Genomic DNA, 17,812 nt, shown 5'->3' with positions numbered 1-17,812 from the left:
TCGCAAAGTAGTAGCAATTAACTGAACAATTGTAAAAAAAAAAATTCGTTTTCTTTTTTCACTATTCCCTCAGTCGTTCATTCAACCTCGTTTATTCTTGTTTACTCATTCATTCACCCACTCATTCATTCACTCATTCATTCTGTTCGATCCTGCTCTTCAGCTGTTCAGCGATCATCTGTATGGGATTACTCTTGTAAGCCGGATGATGAAGAATGGAGCGATAAAATGCTATTCCTTCATTCCTTTAGTCGTAATTATTAATAATTATTTATCAGTATTAAAATGGTTTGTATAATTATTATAATAAAACATAATAATTTAATAATAATAATAATTTTGTGGCTTACATCTCCCTTTGGACAACTTTCTGTTTCTTGATTCCTCTTATCTTTGGCTCTCTGTGTGGATGATTGAAAATTGAATGAATGAATTTACAGAAGAATGAATGATTGAGTTAATCCGTCAATCATTGAATGGGTCAATCAGACAGTGACACAATCACAGACCTTCTCTTACAGGCCAGTTTCTGGTTGTTCATCAGCCAATCAAGAGTTGGCAGAGCATCGTCCAGTGGTTTCATGTCACCGACAATGGCTGTTTCTTCACGATTTTTCTTCTCTTTTGATTCTTTAACATGTGACTTTATTATATTCATTTCTGTGTAAAATTTTGAAAAAAAGGTAAGGATATTTTATGAGATGACGATAATTTTGAAAAAAAGTCTAATTATGTATTGTTTAATTTAAAAATAAATAGTAATAATTATTATTATAAAAGTTTACTTTTTAGCCAGACTTCATGCCTCAACTTCCTCTTGTCGACTTTCTTTAATCCAAGACCTTTCAGAGATTTGCTTGTAACGGCACTTCTCATGTCAAAATTTTCATCATAGTCTGGGTCAGGTTGGCCTCCATCTTCCTTATCTTTACCTGACAACTGATGTTTGACAGAATATTCAAGATCTTTTGTCAGTTCATTAACATCGATGTCGAGTTTGTCAAAGATGTTAGTGAACGCTGGTTTCTTTGTTGTTGAGTGTTTGCTACACACTGAGGCACTATATTTTCTCCCTGATTTACTTGATTTCTGTTGGATTATTTGTATAAAAAAATAAACTATCTGTCAATTTTATTTTATCTAGCTAGAGTTCTAGAGAGTAACGCCAATAACCGATGTGTAATTTAATTTTAATTTTTTTGTATTTGTAGTAATTAATTATTAAAAAATTCAACTAATAACAATTTCAAAAACCTGAGACAAGCAAACAGAAGAGATATCCATCCTTTGAACCTCGCTGCGACCATCATCATCGTTGTCATCGTCCCGATCGTCAAAATGACCGCTTGCATTATTACAAGAATTGGTGGTGGAGTCCTTAGTTTTTCTGAAGCGCCTTTTGGGAATTCTAATTTTGCCCATTATCAAAGTTTGTGATTTCGTCTAACGAATATTATCTTATTACTTAAATTAGTAGTCTATTTAACGAATAATGGTAAGTATTTAGCAAGACGAGTGATGCATTATCGCCAGCATACGGTTTTATTTACAAAGAAAAGACAGCATAGATAAATTGATTGAACACAATGCCATTTTTTTCTCGAAAACCTTATACATACCTACCGCACATATATACATATCATATAGATATCATTCATATATATATATATATATATATATACATATATATATTTATCTACTTATATACCCACATTATAAATAGTTTGTATAAATTTTTATTAAAATGTTCTAATACAGAAATATTCACTCCGAAAACAAAGACTAATAAATAAATAAATTTGAGTGAAAAAGAAATAATATAAAAGGCAATGGTATACATATAATATATATATATTTATTTAAATAAATATATTTAAATGTGTGTGTGTTTGTTAATAGCGTAATAACTAGCATAGAAGAGAACATTATTTTCAAGTATTTCATAAAATATGTCAAAAATATGTGTGTGTTGTATGTTTTTATGTGTATATATTTATATATACTCTATTAAAGCACAGCTGAAAGAAATATCATTGTTATAAATATTAAATACAAATTATAGATATATACATATATTATATATGTGTGTATATATAATGATTGGCCCGTATCATATATACCGAATTGTTGAGTGAGACCAAGGAGGAACAGTGTAACGCAGATAAAGAAATATAAAAATATATAAATTATATATAAAATTTTCATTCATACATATATATATAACTGAGAGTTAGACTTATTAGATGAATATATCTATATAAATATATATATATATTTGTGAAATTTTAACTTAAAATAATTTTTCTGAAAATTTTTGAGGAATATATTTGTTAAGCATGAAAGTCAGGAAAAAGCATGAAAGTCACATCATCATCTTCGTCAGCGCCATAATTTTTCAAAACTTGAAATGATAACAACTCGAAAAATGCGGTCTCACAATTCTTAATCCATACTTCAAAAAATTATCCACACAAGAGTAATTCATTCATTCACACACGATTCATTCATGCACGATTCATTCACACATACAATTCACATCCGTATAATCCGTATAATTCACGTACATACCATTTATACCTGACTGCGCCATTCAGATTAGCATTCCCACTAATTAAACATATACACAAAATAACAGAAAAGCACAAGAGAAATGAACCAAAAAACTTTTCCTTTCATGATTAATTAATAGGGTAATTATTCCCAAATTATCCCAATTAACCCGCATTTATATAAACAATACAAACATTTACTTAATCCTTGATTGATTTCAACTAATCCATAATTAACCCGCACCGCAATTAATTCCATCCAAAAGATCCCAACAATTAAATGGAACATTGAACAATGTTCAAGCTACGCTTTCATTGATATTTGACTTCAAAATGAAGAGCAGAATATCGGTCTGCATCATGACTTCTCTAGTGCCTGTTGAAAATAATTCTTCCAGGGTCTGCTGCTGCTGGGGCTTGTTGGCGGGTCTCAGTAAGGTCGGCCCGAAAACCGTCGCCAAGTTTTTTAAGGTCATTCTATTCTCTGGTTCGTTTTTTGAGACTCTGTGTGTGTGTGTGTGTGTGTGTGTGTGTGTGTGTGTGTGTGTGTGTGTGTGTGTATGTAGGTAGGTAGGTTTGAGTGTAGATGCATAATATCCTATGTTAGAAACCTTTATACTACATTATCCGTATTTTTGCTGCCAATAACGTCATCGTAAGCGTCACCATTCGTCGTCGTCGTCACCATCTTCAAAGACCAAGTAGTCGTCATCATCGCGATCAGTACCTTATTAAGTGATCAATGAGGTAGAGAGCTGTGGCCCGGTTAGGCTCCGGCAGGGATTGAACCAGGGAGGTTATGCATGCCACCTTCGCCTCTGGGTCTCCCAGACCTATATCATCATCGTCATCATCATCACTATCATTAGAAGTAGTAGTAGTAGTAGAAGTAGTATCAGCAGTAGTAGTATTAGCAGCATATTTACTTGCTGAAAAAATGTATTATCTGTAATATGTATTATATTATGTATAACTCTATAAAAAAATCCGATATTCAAGTTGTTAATCCCCTGAGGCAATGAAGAAACGCAAAAATGGACTCACCCATTCCTTTGACGAGTTGGGGGTAGAGGTAATCGGTGAAGAGGGCTTCGGGCAATTCCCTGAAGTACGTTTTCAGTACCCCGGTCACCACGTTAATGTCAAGGTCGCCTAGCATCGTCGACGCCACTTTGCTGTCTGCAATCATCATCGTCGTCGTCATCATCATCATTGTCATCATCATCATCATCATCATCATCATCTTACTTTTCTCAAAGCATTTTTTCATTTTCTGGATTTCGCCACTCACCCCCGACACTCTGTATATGCCAACCTCTTGCATTCCTGAACGGATGAGTGAACGAACGAATGAAAGAATGAATGGGTGAACAATTGATAGAACGGATGAATAATTGATAGAGCGGACGAATACGACATGAATCACCTCTTTTCTCAACTTCTTGAACACAGGACTTTACTATCATTGGAATGTCTGTACCTTCTCGTCTGAATGAATGAATGAATGGATGAATGAATGAATGAATGAATGACAAAATAAATTAATAAATGAATGAATCATTTAATAAGTTATTAAATGGATGGACTCGAAATTTTTCGACGGGTCGGATTTTTTCATCATTGGACTCGGTAAAACGTTATTTATTCTTTAAAGATTAACATTTCTTTACTTGAAAATATTTTTCAAGGTTTGTTTTTCAGAGGCTAAGTAGGATGAAGCGATAAACAATCGTCTTCATTATCAATACTGAAAATAAACCTCAGTAATGTGGCTAAAATCACATAATTTAGTCCCGCATGTTGTAAGACAGAAATAAAGTAATTTTACTCTGAGAAACAATTACATTGACTGATTTTAAGCGTTTTTTAAACGTATTTTTCATTTAGTAGTGATAATAACGTGAAATTGTGATCCAAAAGTTGAATTTTTTTTCAATCAAACATTCTCCATTCATTCATTCATTCGTTCATTCATTCATTCGTTCATTCATTCGTTCACTATTTTTTTCAATCATTCATTCATTTGTCTACCCGTCAATCAATCAATCAATCCAACAATGAACTAACTTAGTGACAGATTTGATTGGCGCGCCGAAAACTCCACCCTTGACGGTTGATTGGGCACGCTTCAGGGTTTGGTCACGTGAACAGTAGATGAGGGATACTATTAGAGAGAGCTAAAAATAGAATGATGATGATCAATGGAAGAATTAATCAATCAATAAATCAATCATTTAATTAATTAATTAGTTAATTAACTAATTAACAAATCAACCAATTAATCAATCAACTAACTTCGTCATTGATTGAGATTGGTTTCTCTTGAAAGTCCCCTCTCAACCAGGCTTTGCTGAGCTGTCGGTTGAGAAAAATTAACTCGTGCTGGTGAATGACTGACCAAGTATCTAATATATCTATCTATCTATCAATCAACCAACCAATCAATCAACCAATCAATCAACCAATCAATTAACCAATCAATCAACCAAACAACAGACCTCAAGGGCACAGCTACCGACAAGACAGCCGACATCTTTGCCCATCTTGTAGCAGAGGATTCTTATTGTTTGTGAGCCTTCCAATTCTATCTCAAAATCCTATCGTAAATGGTTGGTTGAATGATTAATTGGTTGACTGATTGACTAGTAGATTGATGATTGATGGATAGATAATTGATTGATAATTGATTGATTGATTAATTGACTAATCAGTTTTTAAAATGAGTTATTGTCTAAACGAATGAACGATTAATTAATCAACCGCCGATTGATTGGGAATTGAAATATAGGTCAACAACAATAATAACAATCAGATGATGTGACCTCATTCCAGGCTGGTTCGGGCTGCTCGTAGACGACTTTCGTCTTGGCTTTCATGAAAAACTGACCAAATGTGTCAACCTCAATTGTGCAGTAATAGCCTGTGGGTGTTTGTGTGGCTAGAGTTAGGCTGTTTGTGTGTGTGTGTTAGTATGTGTAAGTGTAAATATCTGTGTAAATGCGTGTGTTTGTGTATGCCTGTGAACAAACAAACAAACAAACAAAAAAAAAGATATATAAAACCAGGAGAGTACACATACATACCTATACTAACAAATGAATGCACATACGGGTAAATACATACACGCATGAATTCACAGACAGACAGACAGACATAGAAACCTACATCTAAAGAAAAACACACACACACACACACACACACACACACACATGTTAATATTATTAAAATGAACTAACCAGAAGGTACTTTAAGGCCTTGCAGCTTGAATATCTTTATACTCAGCGTGCCAAATAGATGCTCTTCCTCCAAACTTAAATCTAATAATAATAATAATAATTACTTTTATTATTATTATTATAATAATAATAAATAAATAATAAATTATAAAATAAATTATAATTATAATGAGAAAATAGTCGATGCTAACCTTCAAAGCTTATCAGCCCGCCAAACATTTTTGTACGAGATATCTGTGTATTAATGAATGAATGAATGAAGGAAGGAGTGAATGAATGAAGGAATGAATGAGAGCAAGCTGAATGGATGAATGTATGGATAAATGAATAAATGAATGGATGAATGAACACGAACGAATGCTTAAATATAGAAACATACTTTTTGAGAATTCAACAATGACTGCAATTCTGTACTCGAAAAATTTAGGGATGTTTGAGCTGTAGGAACGATTGTAATTAATTAATTTAGTAATTAATTTTAATTGACTGATTGTATAAATGATTGATTGAATGAAAATGCAACTGATTTGTAGATGATCCTTAACTATGATAAACGCGAATTAATTTTTCCAAAAGACGAGCAAATGCTAAACAACAGCTGTTTAATTATTATTAATTATAATTAATTATAACGACCATAGTAACTATAATTAAGTATAATTATCACAGTAGCTATAATTAATTGTAACAATTTTCAATCAGACCTCGACTAAGTAGGCCAGTGATTGTAGTCCTCCAACTCGCCCTCTCGTAATCCGAAGCCATGAGGAGAGTGTGCTGTCTGCAATTTAATAATATATATATATCCATTTATTCGTTCGTTTTTTCGTTCGTTCATTCATTCATTCATTTATTCAGTCAATCATTCATTCAGTCAGCCATTCACCTGTTCATCTTCCTGTTATGGATCTTAAAGATGAGGCAGGGTGAGGACTTGATTAGTAAGGCCTGCTGTTCGATCATCTTCTTCTTCAGCTTCTCCAAATTTTTATTCGATCGAACGTGGAACGACCACTGCCTCTGTGAATGAATGAATTGATGAATTAATTAATTGATGAATAAATTAATTGATGAATGAATTAATTAATAGATGAATAAATGGATGGATGATTAGGTAGACGGACAATGTGATAATGAATAGATGATAACCGTTTGGACAATGGATGAATGAATGAATGAATGAATGAATGAATGAATGAATGAATGAATGAATGAATGAATGGAATGAATGATCTAACTTGGGAATCGCTATTTTCTTTAACGGCCCCTTTCAATTCGGCTTTCAATTCTTTCTGAAGTTCAGACATTTTTTTTTGAAGGATTTCAATCTCCTGTTTTTGCGACTCGAGCAGTTGCCTCTCATCTGATTGGTCGGTTGATTCAATCAATCAGCCAATCAACCAACCAATCAATCAATCACTCAACCAATCAAGCAATCACTAACCCACAAACCAACCAATCAATTGATCGATCGATCACTCACCTTCAATGCAGACAATGTCATCGAGTGAAAGATCAATCAATGAGATATACCACTTCGGCTCCAAATGAATTTTCTGTCTGTTCGTGAATGAATGAATGAATAGATGAATGAATGAATGATTGAAAGAATGAATAAACGAATGTCTGGGTGAATCAATCGCATTAACTTTGAACGTACGAACGAACGAACGAATGAATGAACACGTGGACAAATGAAGGAGCGCATAGACTAACGGCCCTACTCACTTTGTAGTGATCTTCTGTCTGGCGCAAACGATGACGTCATTGAAGAGGAAAACGTGTCTGACCTTTCTGACCTGACCCACTTTCTCGACTATAAGACCCTGCTTGGCCAGGTAGCGTTGGTGGTCCGCCTAATTAGGTCAGGTTAAATAGATTGACAATAATATTATTAGTATTATTGTTATAATAAACATAATTAAACTTTTCCTAACATTAAGATTATTGTCCGGACTATCGAGGTTTTCGAGAAAAGATCTTGATAGATTTAGTGTCTTTTGTAGGGTGTCGTAATCCGGGTGGCTGGCCGGAGTGCATTTTATGAGGTCCTGCGGTTATGATGATGATGATGCGCTGACGACGTTAGCATGATGATGATGATGATGATGATGATGATGATGATGATGATGACGTAATGATGAACAGAATAGACTGGTGTGACAGTAAAGGAATGAAGCAAAAAACTTTCCTTACATGCAAAACTAAAGAATTTCTTTGGAATCTCAGTACGGGTTTGTGCAAAAGTTCTGGTTGAAAGAATGAATGAATGAATGAATGAATGAATGAATGAATGAATGAATGGACGGATAAATAGATAAATGAATGAATGAATGAATGTAAAACAAATGAATAAACTGACCCTCCAAACTTGGGCTCTCTGAAGTACTTTTAATCCTGATTTCCTTCATTAATTGAATCAAGTGGAAATATATTAAAAAACGAACGATTGAACGAATAAATAAATGAAGGAAGGAAAGAATGGATGAATGAATGAATGAATAAATAAATGAATGAATCAATCTATCAATCAATCAATAAATCAATCGATCGATCCACTAATCAACCTTAGTGAGGTCAGCAAATTGTTGACTCTCAGACCAGCACCTGTGTATGGTTGCAACAGCTTTGGGATAATTTTTGAGAAAGTCTGGAGCTATCCTATGCTCCTCATCTGCCTGATCGATTAATTTGTTGGTTCATCGGTGAATGAATGAATGAATGAACGAGCGAACGGATGAACAAGATTCAAATAGACGAATCAGCATTTGAAACTCATTAGCAATTTGCAGTTTTACGCATATAACTCCATATCCAATTGATCGATCAATCAACCAATCAATCAAAAACCAATCAATCAACCAACCCACCAATCAATCAACCAGCCAATCAACCAACCAACCAGCATTTTAAAGACATCAGCAATCTGTTGTTCGCCCGACCACTGCTCCAACTTGGGAGCCAGCTGGTAGACAAACATCTTGTGTGCGTGGTGCAGCTCCGGGATCCGATGGAAGATTATCTCGACGTCCGCTGCCGAGATGAGCATTTGAGCGGTCGAGGAGATGTTTTTGTAGGTCGTCATGTGCTGTTGTGGGTGGTGTGAATGAATGAACGAATGAATGAATGAACAAATGAATGATGAATGAATGAATGAATGAATGAATGAACGAATGAATGAACGAATGACAACAATGCAATAATGTAGCAAAAAAACCCGGAGATTAAAATATAACACTCATTGCCTCATTTATTCATCAATCTTTTCAGTCTTCTATAATTCATTCATTCACTTTTCCTATAAAAAATTCATTCATTCATTCGTTCATTCATTCATTCATTCATTCATTCATCTAACCTTCATTAACATATCTAGAATGCCGAGGTAGGAATTTTCACTTTCCAGAATGCTCTTAACGACCCACCTCCTCATCTGCAACTTGCTGTCCTCTTCAACTGGAATCTAATTGGTTGGATGGTTGATCAGTCGAATGATTGATTGATTGATTGGTTGATTTATTGATTGAATAATTGAACAAACGATAGACTGATTGATTTAATGAATGAATGACTGAATAGATAGAAGATTGGCTGATTGATTGATTGGTAGTTGGTAATATTACTGAAGCCCCCAAAAAAACAGCCAATCAGAAGAGTAAAAATTAACCAGTCAGCGCTTCAAAACGTGGGCTAATGAAATCGAAAACCAATCACAAAACGGAAAAAGATCCCGTGGGACTTACATCCTCGTTGTCTGATTGGCTATCGACCGAGTCAGCTGATTTCAATATGGACCTTCCCTCTTTCCAGCTCCTATTGAAAACTGAATCGGTCCCGACACTACGAACTATAAAAAACCACAAAAACAATAAAAACAACAATAGCAACGATAACAATAATGACAATAAAAATAACAACAACAACAACAACGATAATAATAACAACAACAGCAATAATAATAATGACAGCAACAAACCCGACTCTCCAGATAGGAAACTTTCATTGCAACTTTCAGTCGCCGTGGTATTGTTACTAACACTGCTAACATTGTCATTATTGTTGGGATGATCATTATCAGTATCAGTAGTAATTATATTATTATTGTTGTTGTTGTTATTATTATTATTATTATTGTTGTTGTTATCTTTGTCAAAAATCCATTTCTTCCTGCCTTTAACCACTCTCTGCTTTGCCTTCAACAACTCACTATCATCGTTATCGGCAATCACATTACTATTACCGTTGTTGTTGTTATTAATGTTATTATTATTATCATTGTTGTTGTTGTTGTTGTTGTTGACAGCAAAAGATTTGGCAAGAGAAGTGACGCTGCTCTGGGTAGTATTGCCAGCATTTGCAACAACGTCAGTATTATTATTGTTATAAGTAGTTGTAGTTGTAGTGCTAGAAATGTTTCTACCCTTAAACTTGACATGTTGTTGCAGCTTATGAGGATGTTGTTGTTGTTGCGCTTGTAGCGATTGTGGCTGTGGTTGCGGTGGATGCGGTGGTTGCGACTGTAGCTGCATCGTGCTGTAGTAAGTTTGCACCTTGTTGATGGCTCTGTCTTGTAGAAGCCTCAGGTTTAAGTATAATGGTTCATCTTCTTCTTCGTCGTCGTCATCTGTCGACGCTGTTGTAGTTGTCATGTTATTGTTGTTGCTGTGATGATGACAATTACGTAATAATAAAAACAACGGCAATAAAAAAAGAAGAAAAATAACAACAACAACCATCCTCCTAACCGGACTTAATAGATTTAGATTTTGTCAGAGAGCAAGTTGATGATGACGTCAACACTGGCGGTGACGTAGGCATTTCTTCCTCTTCAACGTCATCGAAATGAGCTGAATCTGCTAAAGCTGCTGCAGCGGCTGCTTGCGATGGCGACGATGACGTTTGTTGCGTCGCTTGCGTGCCCGGTAAGACAATTTCCTGTTTGGTGTTTTACGTTCGGTTTCGGTTTCGTTTTAGTCTCAATTTTATAATCTTTGAATGTTAGTATAACTGGATTTATGGCCATAAATTTTTGTGCTTTTGATTGGTCGCATAAACTCTTGCTAATCACTTTCTATCAGTAGGCTGTGTTAGTTCCATTGTGAATTATATGATTGCTCATTATTGATTTCAATATTTTTCGCATCATCTATTCATTCGTTCATTCATTCATTCATTCATTCATTCAATCATTCATTCATTCATTCATTCGCTCACACATACCCATCAAACATCTGTTGCTGTTATAAAAACAGAACATACATAGTTGAACAGCGCATCACAGATAAGATAAGGTTAATACTGTGCTATGCTATGCCTGCTGGTGCAAATATACTGGCTTTAAAAAAATCACATGATGTCTTAAACACAAAATAATCATAATAATAATCATAATAATAATAATAATTATTATTATTGTTGTTGTTGTTGTTGTAATTGTGATGTTAATGTTTGTATAATTACATACTGAAGTTCTAGCAATTATAAATAGGCCAGGCAATGTGTTTTTCTGCTTGGTGTTCCCAAACTATTATCATAACTGGATAATAATAATAATAGTAATAATATAATAATAATAATAATAATAAAAATAACACAATAATAATAATAATAATAATGACCTCATAGTAATTCCTTCTCAATCTCCTTGAAGAACTCTTTATGTCATCAGCTCTCTCTGATGGTGTAAAAAAGAATAATAATATTTATAATAATAAATAATATAATATAATTAAAATTATAATATCATTCAACAACAATCCATCCATCCATTCTTTCATTCATTCATCCATTCATTCATTCATTCATTCATTCATTCATTCATTCATTCATTCATTCATTCATTCATTCATCTATTCATCCATCTATTCATCTATCCATACGTGTGTTTGTTTGTTCATACATGCAACCATTCATTCAGCCTAATCAAATGCAATCATAGAAACACAAACAACACAACTCTAATCCTAATTAGTTATGATCCCAAATCCCAAAATATCCCGTAGCTATCCTAAGGATACTAACCAACAAATGATATCTCCCCACTACTGCTATCATCATTGTCTACGCTAGTCATCTTGACGACACCAAGCTGACCTGAACCCTCCTTTTGTCGTTTCTTCTTTTCCCATGATGGAAAAAATGACCTGACCTTTGACCTCGTAGCTGGAGATGGAGGCTGCTGCTGCTGCTGCTGCTGTTGTTGCTGCTGCAATGTGGTGATTGAAAATTTTTTTTTGAATGATTTGTTCTCCTGCACGCTGTCTTTCGAGATGACCGGCTTCACTGGAGGTAAAGGAGGTGGTGGTTTGTTCTGCTTGGGGAAAACAATAGGTGGGGTAGGGACGGGCTGGTCATCTGGGGCCAGTTTGTTCATGCTTACCCTTGGCATCGGGACTGGTCTTGAAATGAGTCTCTGCTTCGTGAGTTCATCAATTGATTTTGAATGTAGGCTAGCATTGTGTAGCAGAACGTTTGTGTCCAGACCCAGAGGTATCTCTCTCGGGTCGTGGTAGTTTTTTTCAAAATTTTTCTCAAAATCTAAACTGTGAGTCCGTTTGCCGAGATCATCGATTGGTGGAATGAAGACTTGATTGATGTCATGGTCATAATCTGGGTTGCTGTATAAGCTGCTGTTGTTAGCACCTTTTGATATTACCTGATCACAGCTGCTGAAGCTATTTGAAATGACCTCCTGGTTTTGGTAAGAGATCATTGGAGTAACTACTGATTGTAAATAATCGTCCGGGCAAGGCGTCGATGTCGAACCATTTGAACTGAAGCTACCCTGCAAAGGAATGGCGTTATCTAATTCAGATTTGCTGGCCTCAATGTTTTTGTAATCATTTGCTCTCTTATTTTTGATCTTTTGAGTCGGGGAATGTAATACAAATGGGGAAACTTTGCTGTTGTTGTTGTTAATACCATGCAATACATCCCATAAAAAAGAAGCTATAAATTCTTTTTCCATTAATTTTTTATTTAATTCCGCAATGGACTCATTGCAGCTTTGCAAACATTTTTCAACAGCACCCCAATCAATATCACCATCTTCACTGATCTGTTCAAGGCAGTTTAGATCTGGGGGCGTCTGATTAGTGAATTTTTTCCTCCAATCTCGCAAAAAACTTTCACGAAATGACATATTAATAACGCAAAATTTAAAAAAGAAACTTTTTCCTAATCAAGTCAAATGTTTGGAAGGAAGTTGCAATCAATGATGGGGGCAGTGATTCTATCAAAAATCGATAAAACAGCTAGCTAAAATATTACAGAAAACTATAAAACTACAGAACCTACATCGAGATGGATAAGTTTCATATCGCGAGTTAGTGAATTAAAATATTTGACGTTCAAACGTTCTCTTTGAGGTAACATCCTACTTAACTCTATTTACCATCCGGTGTAATTTTTTCATATTTACTAAATCACGATATTTTTTAAAAGTAAACCTAAGTTTTAAATCTTTTAAACCACACACAGATCAAGTCAGGGTCAGACAAGAATTCATCGTGACGGACTTCCAAGTCGAACTCCCATAAAAATTCCAACAAACTTCAACAGTTTTATCAAACTGATTTAACCAGTTTGCATCATAATTTCGATTATATCACACAAATTTACAGAACAAAATGGCATACACAATAACATTAAATAGCCTGCACAATCAATCAATCAATCTTCGTTTAGCGTCAAGAGACCCAGTTCCCCCGAGGTAGGACGTTGTTTTCTTCGCCATAAATTATTTTTGCGCCAAATTAGACGATCAGTTTTATCCATTTCATTCAAATTTAGAGCTTTCATGTCTAGCTCGATTGTTTGCGACCAGGACTTCTTTGGACGGCCTTTGTATATTATATATATACATATTAACAACCGTATATAAGACTATATAACTATATATAATCAAGCCTGCATAAGCAGACTATTAAATTTATTTTCCTAACAATTCGCCAAAAAATATACACATAATAATTAAACAATAACAAGCAATGACGATGATTATAAACCTCAGTCAATGGAAAAACTTGCAAATGTTAACATTAAAAAAAGGTACAAGAAATTCTACACGTTGAAAATCTACTATGAACAAACAAAATTAATAATAACAATTATTTGTTCATAAAAATAATAATAAAATTTATAATTAAGAATAATAATTATTAATTATATAGTAATATTTAGACGAATCTTCTCCTCGCTGCCTTCTCTCTCATACCCCTCAACTTGATCTTCCACTTTGTCAACTTCTCATCATCATTCACCAGTAGCTAACATTGTGAAGGTACAAGTATTTATTTACACGAATCTATCCATTACATATTTAATAATTATTATTAATATATTGTCAAATTATAATATTTTAAAAATATATTTTTATTAGATATAATACAATAATAATTATGTTTAAAAAATGATAATTGAATTGAACAAAAATAGCAAGGATAAAACAATGGTGACAACAAAGCAACAAAGGCACAAAAAGAAACCGAGGGGTGGATTAATTGGAGAGGATCATTAGGATCAATCTGCCTAACTGGGGGCTTAGAAATAGACAGAGTCTGTAGGGATGTGCTGGAAAACATGGCCGACGCGTGAGAAGAATCAATCTGACTACCTTTTGGCAATGGAATCTATAAAATAATATAATAATGTGATATAATTATGCGGATGTGCATATATATAATTATATTCATAAATTCTATAATAGTAATAATCTTAGCAACCATAATAAAATAACTATAATAAACTAGGAACACTATGACAATAGCAGCCCCATAACTCACTCACATCAGATCTGCTACTTTTAAACCTGGACTGAACAAAATCCCCACTGTCTATCTCATTAATCCTATCGATTCTGCATTGTTGATCTTCAAATGATGATCCATTTAGTGATGTGCTGGTCGTTTTATTAATTCTTAATTCCTCGTCGTCAGCCGCTTGAAATTTTCAGTATTTATATTAACATAAGTATATACATGATTTTTTAAAGATTTATATTTGGTTAAATTGATTAATTAATTTAATTAATCAATTAATTAGTTAGTTAATTTACCTGCATTTTTCAATGCTTTCTGGATTCTATCTTCCTTTGAACGAGTGCTGTGCTGATAGTTCTGGGTTTCTGTGTGAATTATAAAAATATAAATGAGTAAAAAATTTAAATTAATTTTTATCAAAATCATAACTAAAGAAATAAATGAGAAATAATACAAACAACAAACAACACATGTTTAGACAACATTTTCCGCGAGATCGGGGTTGCCGTTTGGCTACCTATGATGAAACCGAAATACCCCTCGACGCCATTCCATCATAAGTAATTTATTTGGCTAATTTTTACACAGGACGCCCTTCCTTACGCAACCACAGTTATAAGCGGTGGGCCTAGTCTTTGATGATCCAACATCACTCACAAGGCAGTGAGGGTCAGTTTAATGTCATAACCAGGACAAAAAAAATGAGAAATAATAATAATAATAATAACCAGGTGAACTTTCTTTAGACCTGTTTTCTTTTTTATCATACCTGGAATGTGCAGATGACCTTTCTTTTCTTCTATATTTCTCCTTTCCTTTATCCCTCTCTCGCTCTTCCTCTCTGGGTCTATTATTTTTTCTTTCTGAAGATCTAATTCTTTGTCTCGACCTTTGTTTATGCCTCTCACTGTCTTTGCTGGTTCTCTCTCTCTCTCTTGATCTCTCTTTATTTGAGTGTCTCCTGTTCTTACCTACCCGACTTCTGCTGCTTGAATGACTTTTTGATTTATGCCTAATGAAAATTGGGAGAAAAATTAATTATTAATATTGTCTGTTTTCTTTTTCAACAAAATCTTTTGACTAGTTAGTCACAAAATTAATATTTTAATTTAATTAATAAATTAAAATATTTCAAATCGAAACTTCAATTGTCAAATAAAATTCATTAGTTAAGTTTAAGAACCGTCGGAGCTTTCCATCACTTTTTCTCTCGCGGTGTCGACTAGTAGACCTCGATGGTGACTCCGACGAAGAAGACGACGAGGAAGACATGATGACAAAACCATACACAACAAAACGAAAGCCCCCGAAACAACCCAACCGGACAATATATTATTTGTGATTGGTAAGGAAAAATTAGGAAAAACAGTCAATGTGTTACCGATTTTTTAAAAAAAATGTACAAAAGTTAGAAATAACAATTAATCTATTTTTTACAAGTTTTAATATGAATATATTATGATTAATTCGGATTATAATATAAAATAATAAAGAGCTAGTAGTAAATAAGTTCACTCTTAATCATAGCGTACCAAATAGTACGAAGTTCTGAAACTGTTGAAAGAGAGGGCAGAGAGGGCTTTTAACTCGAACGATAAAAAATCACCCTCCAACTCCCTTCCAAAAGTAAGCTCCTTGTTCGACTGTTGAAAGTGAGCGAAGGCCGTTATATTTATTCTAGTTATATGTATCAAACAGTATCTTATTGAACAAAGTAGTATCATAAAATGAATAAAGATACTTTCTTCAAAATTTAAAAAATTCTCAATTTGATTTCATTACGAAATCGATGATGATGATGGTGATTGTGACCTGACCATATAATTAGAATAATTAAAAAACATCGAATAAAATTTATAAAATAGGATGAGTATATCGTTGCAAAATTGTTGGAGGAAATGACGTCATGTTAACAGTAATTATTTTACTGCATGGTAGTTAATCAGCCGGTATATAGGTTATATTCAATTTCTATCAATTAAATTTGACCAAATATCATACGCAGGCAGAACTAAATAAAGAAATAGATAGATAGATATATACACGTTGTTATAATACATTTATAAGGTTGTATTTACACATTCAAATTGTATAATTGTGTTATGGTGTAGTCTCAAATTATTTTGAATTCTCTTAGAAAAATTGAAACTTTTTACTATATATATGTATATATATGTATATATATGTATATATATATATATATATATATATATATATATATATATATATATATATATATATATATATATATATTGGTAACAGACTGTTGTTAACGCAACATTTCAAAAATTCAACACTACTTTCAACATTGTTCAACTTTTTTATATTTCTTTTTAATTTAATTTAATTTTTCAAATTAAAAAGAAATATAATAAAGTTGAACAATGTTGAAAGAAGTGTTGAATTTTTGATATATTAGTTACTTTTATCAACAATTTTTGAAAAATTTTCAATTTGATTTCATCGCGATATCGATGATGATGATTGTGACCTGACTAATTAAAAAGCATCAATGAAAATTTTTAAAATAGGATGGAGAATTTGTTATATTGGGATATTCGTATATAAAGCGAGCACAATTTTAATATAAAAGCGCTTATAAGTCTACGCATATTGGCTCAGCTTGGCTCAGCTTGGCTCGGCTCGGCTTGGAATCGGATGTTAAGCAAGGTGTGGTCTCAAACTATTTTGAATTCTCCCAGAAAAATTTGATCTGTGGCGCACAGCACTGATTACTCTTGCTTTTATAATGAATTTGTATGATATATATATATGTGTGTAAATATTATATATATATATATATATATATATATATATATATATATATGTATATATATAACTATAATCCCTGTATACAAACAATTAATAAGATTATATGTTTATATAAAAAGCAATATAGCAGATTCAACCAGCCAATCAAAAAGTTTCGAAGGCGTTCGTTCGATGACGTCAATTTAGTACGGTTAGCATTGTTGTTAAGACTGTATAATAGTGTAGTACATACATTAAATAAGGTTTTTACTGATGTGAATGATTGGAATGATGAAAATGTATGGTGGAAACGAGTATAAATAGTGGCTGAGACGACATGAAAATCAGATCAGGCATTCTGCCTCGCTTGAAGCAGTCTGTCTGATCTCATTTTTTTTATTTTTATAATTTATTTATTTTTATTTATTTTATTATATAGAGTTATATAGAGTTTGCATGTCTATGGCTTGTGTGTTTGTATGTTGTATTTTTTTATATTTTAGGGGGGTTCTTTAGC

At 33.3% G+C, this 17,812-nt stretch overlaps 3 protein-coding genes across 3 annotated transcripts; all 3 read right to left on the bottom strand.

Moving 5' to 3' along the window:
* Positions 1-133: 133 nt before the first annotated feature.
* On the bottom strand, positions 134-1,422 carry HELRODRAFT_181777 (hypothetical protein; the record flags this gene model as incomplete). Its single annotated transcript, XM_009031555.1, has 5 exons — positions 134-245; positions 351-401; positions 510-660; positions 786-1,089; positions 1,255-1,422. 5 exons carry the CDS (start codon positions 1,420-1,422, stop codon positions 134-136), a joined length of 786 nt encoding a protein of 261 aa, XP_009029803.1.
* A 1,051-nt stretch (positions 1,423-2,473) lies between these two features.
* HELRODRAFT_116148 (hypothetical protein) lies at positions 2,474-9,224 on the bottom strand. Its single transcript, XM_009031554.1, has 22 exons — positions 9,144-9,224; positions 8,684-8,873; positions 8,353-8,459; positions 8,148-8,190; positions 7,982-8,034; positions 7,723-7,836; positions 7,514-7,641; positions 7,269-7,345; positions 7,024-7,148; positions 6,672-6,763; positions 6,490-6,566; positions 6,161-6,223; positions 5,786-5,866; positions 5,372-5,469; positions 5,048-5,146; positions 4,845-4,904; positions 4,617-4,726; positions 3,976-4,037; positions 3,798-3,875; positions 3,594-3,728; positions 3,277-3,382; positions 2,474-3,053 (listed from the first exon to the last, which is right to left on the bottom strand). Exons 1-22 carry the CDS (start codon positions 9,216-9,218, stop codon positions 2,849-2,851), a joined length of 2,178 nt encoding a protein of 725 aa, XP_009029802.1. The 5' UTR covers positions 9,219-9,224; the 3' UTR covers positions 2,474-2,848.
* Positions 9,225-13,962: 4,738 nt separating this feature from the next.
* Positions 13,963-15,816, bottom strand: HELRODRAFT_181775 (hypothetical protein; the record flags this gene model as incomplete). Its single annotated transcript, XM_009031553.1, has 6 exons — positions 13,963-14,052; positions 14,320-14,415; positions 14,573-14,724; positions 14,841-14,909; positions 15,273-15,556; positions 15,728-15,816. The coding sequence occupies 6 exons, from the start codon at positions 15,814-15,816 to the stop codon at positions 13,963-13,965; spliced, it is 780 nt and encodes a 259-aa protein (XP_009029801.1).
* Positions 15,817-17,812: the final 1,996 nt, after the last annotated feature.

This window comes from Helobdella robusta (genome assembly GCF_000326865.2).
Source record: "Helobdella robusta unplaced genomic scaffold HELROscaffold_75, whole genome shotgun sequence".
Taxonomy (NCBI): Eukaryota; Metazoa; Annelida; class Clitellata; order Rhynchobdellida; family Glossiphoniidae; genus Helobdella; species Helobdella robusta.
This window is presented reverse-complemented; position numbering and strand designations above follow the sequence as displayed.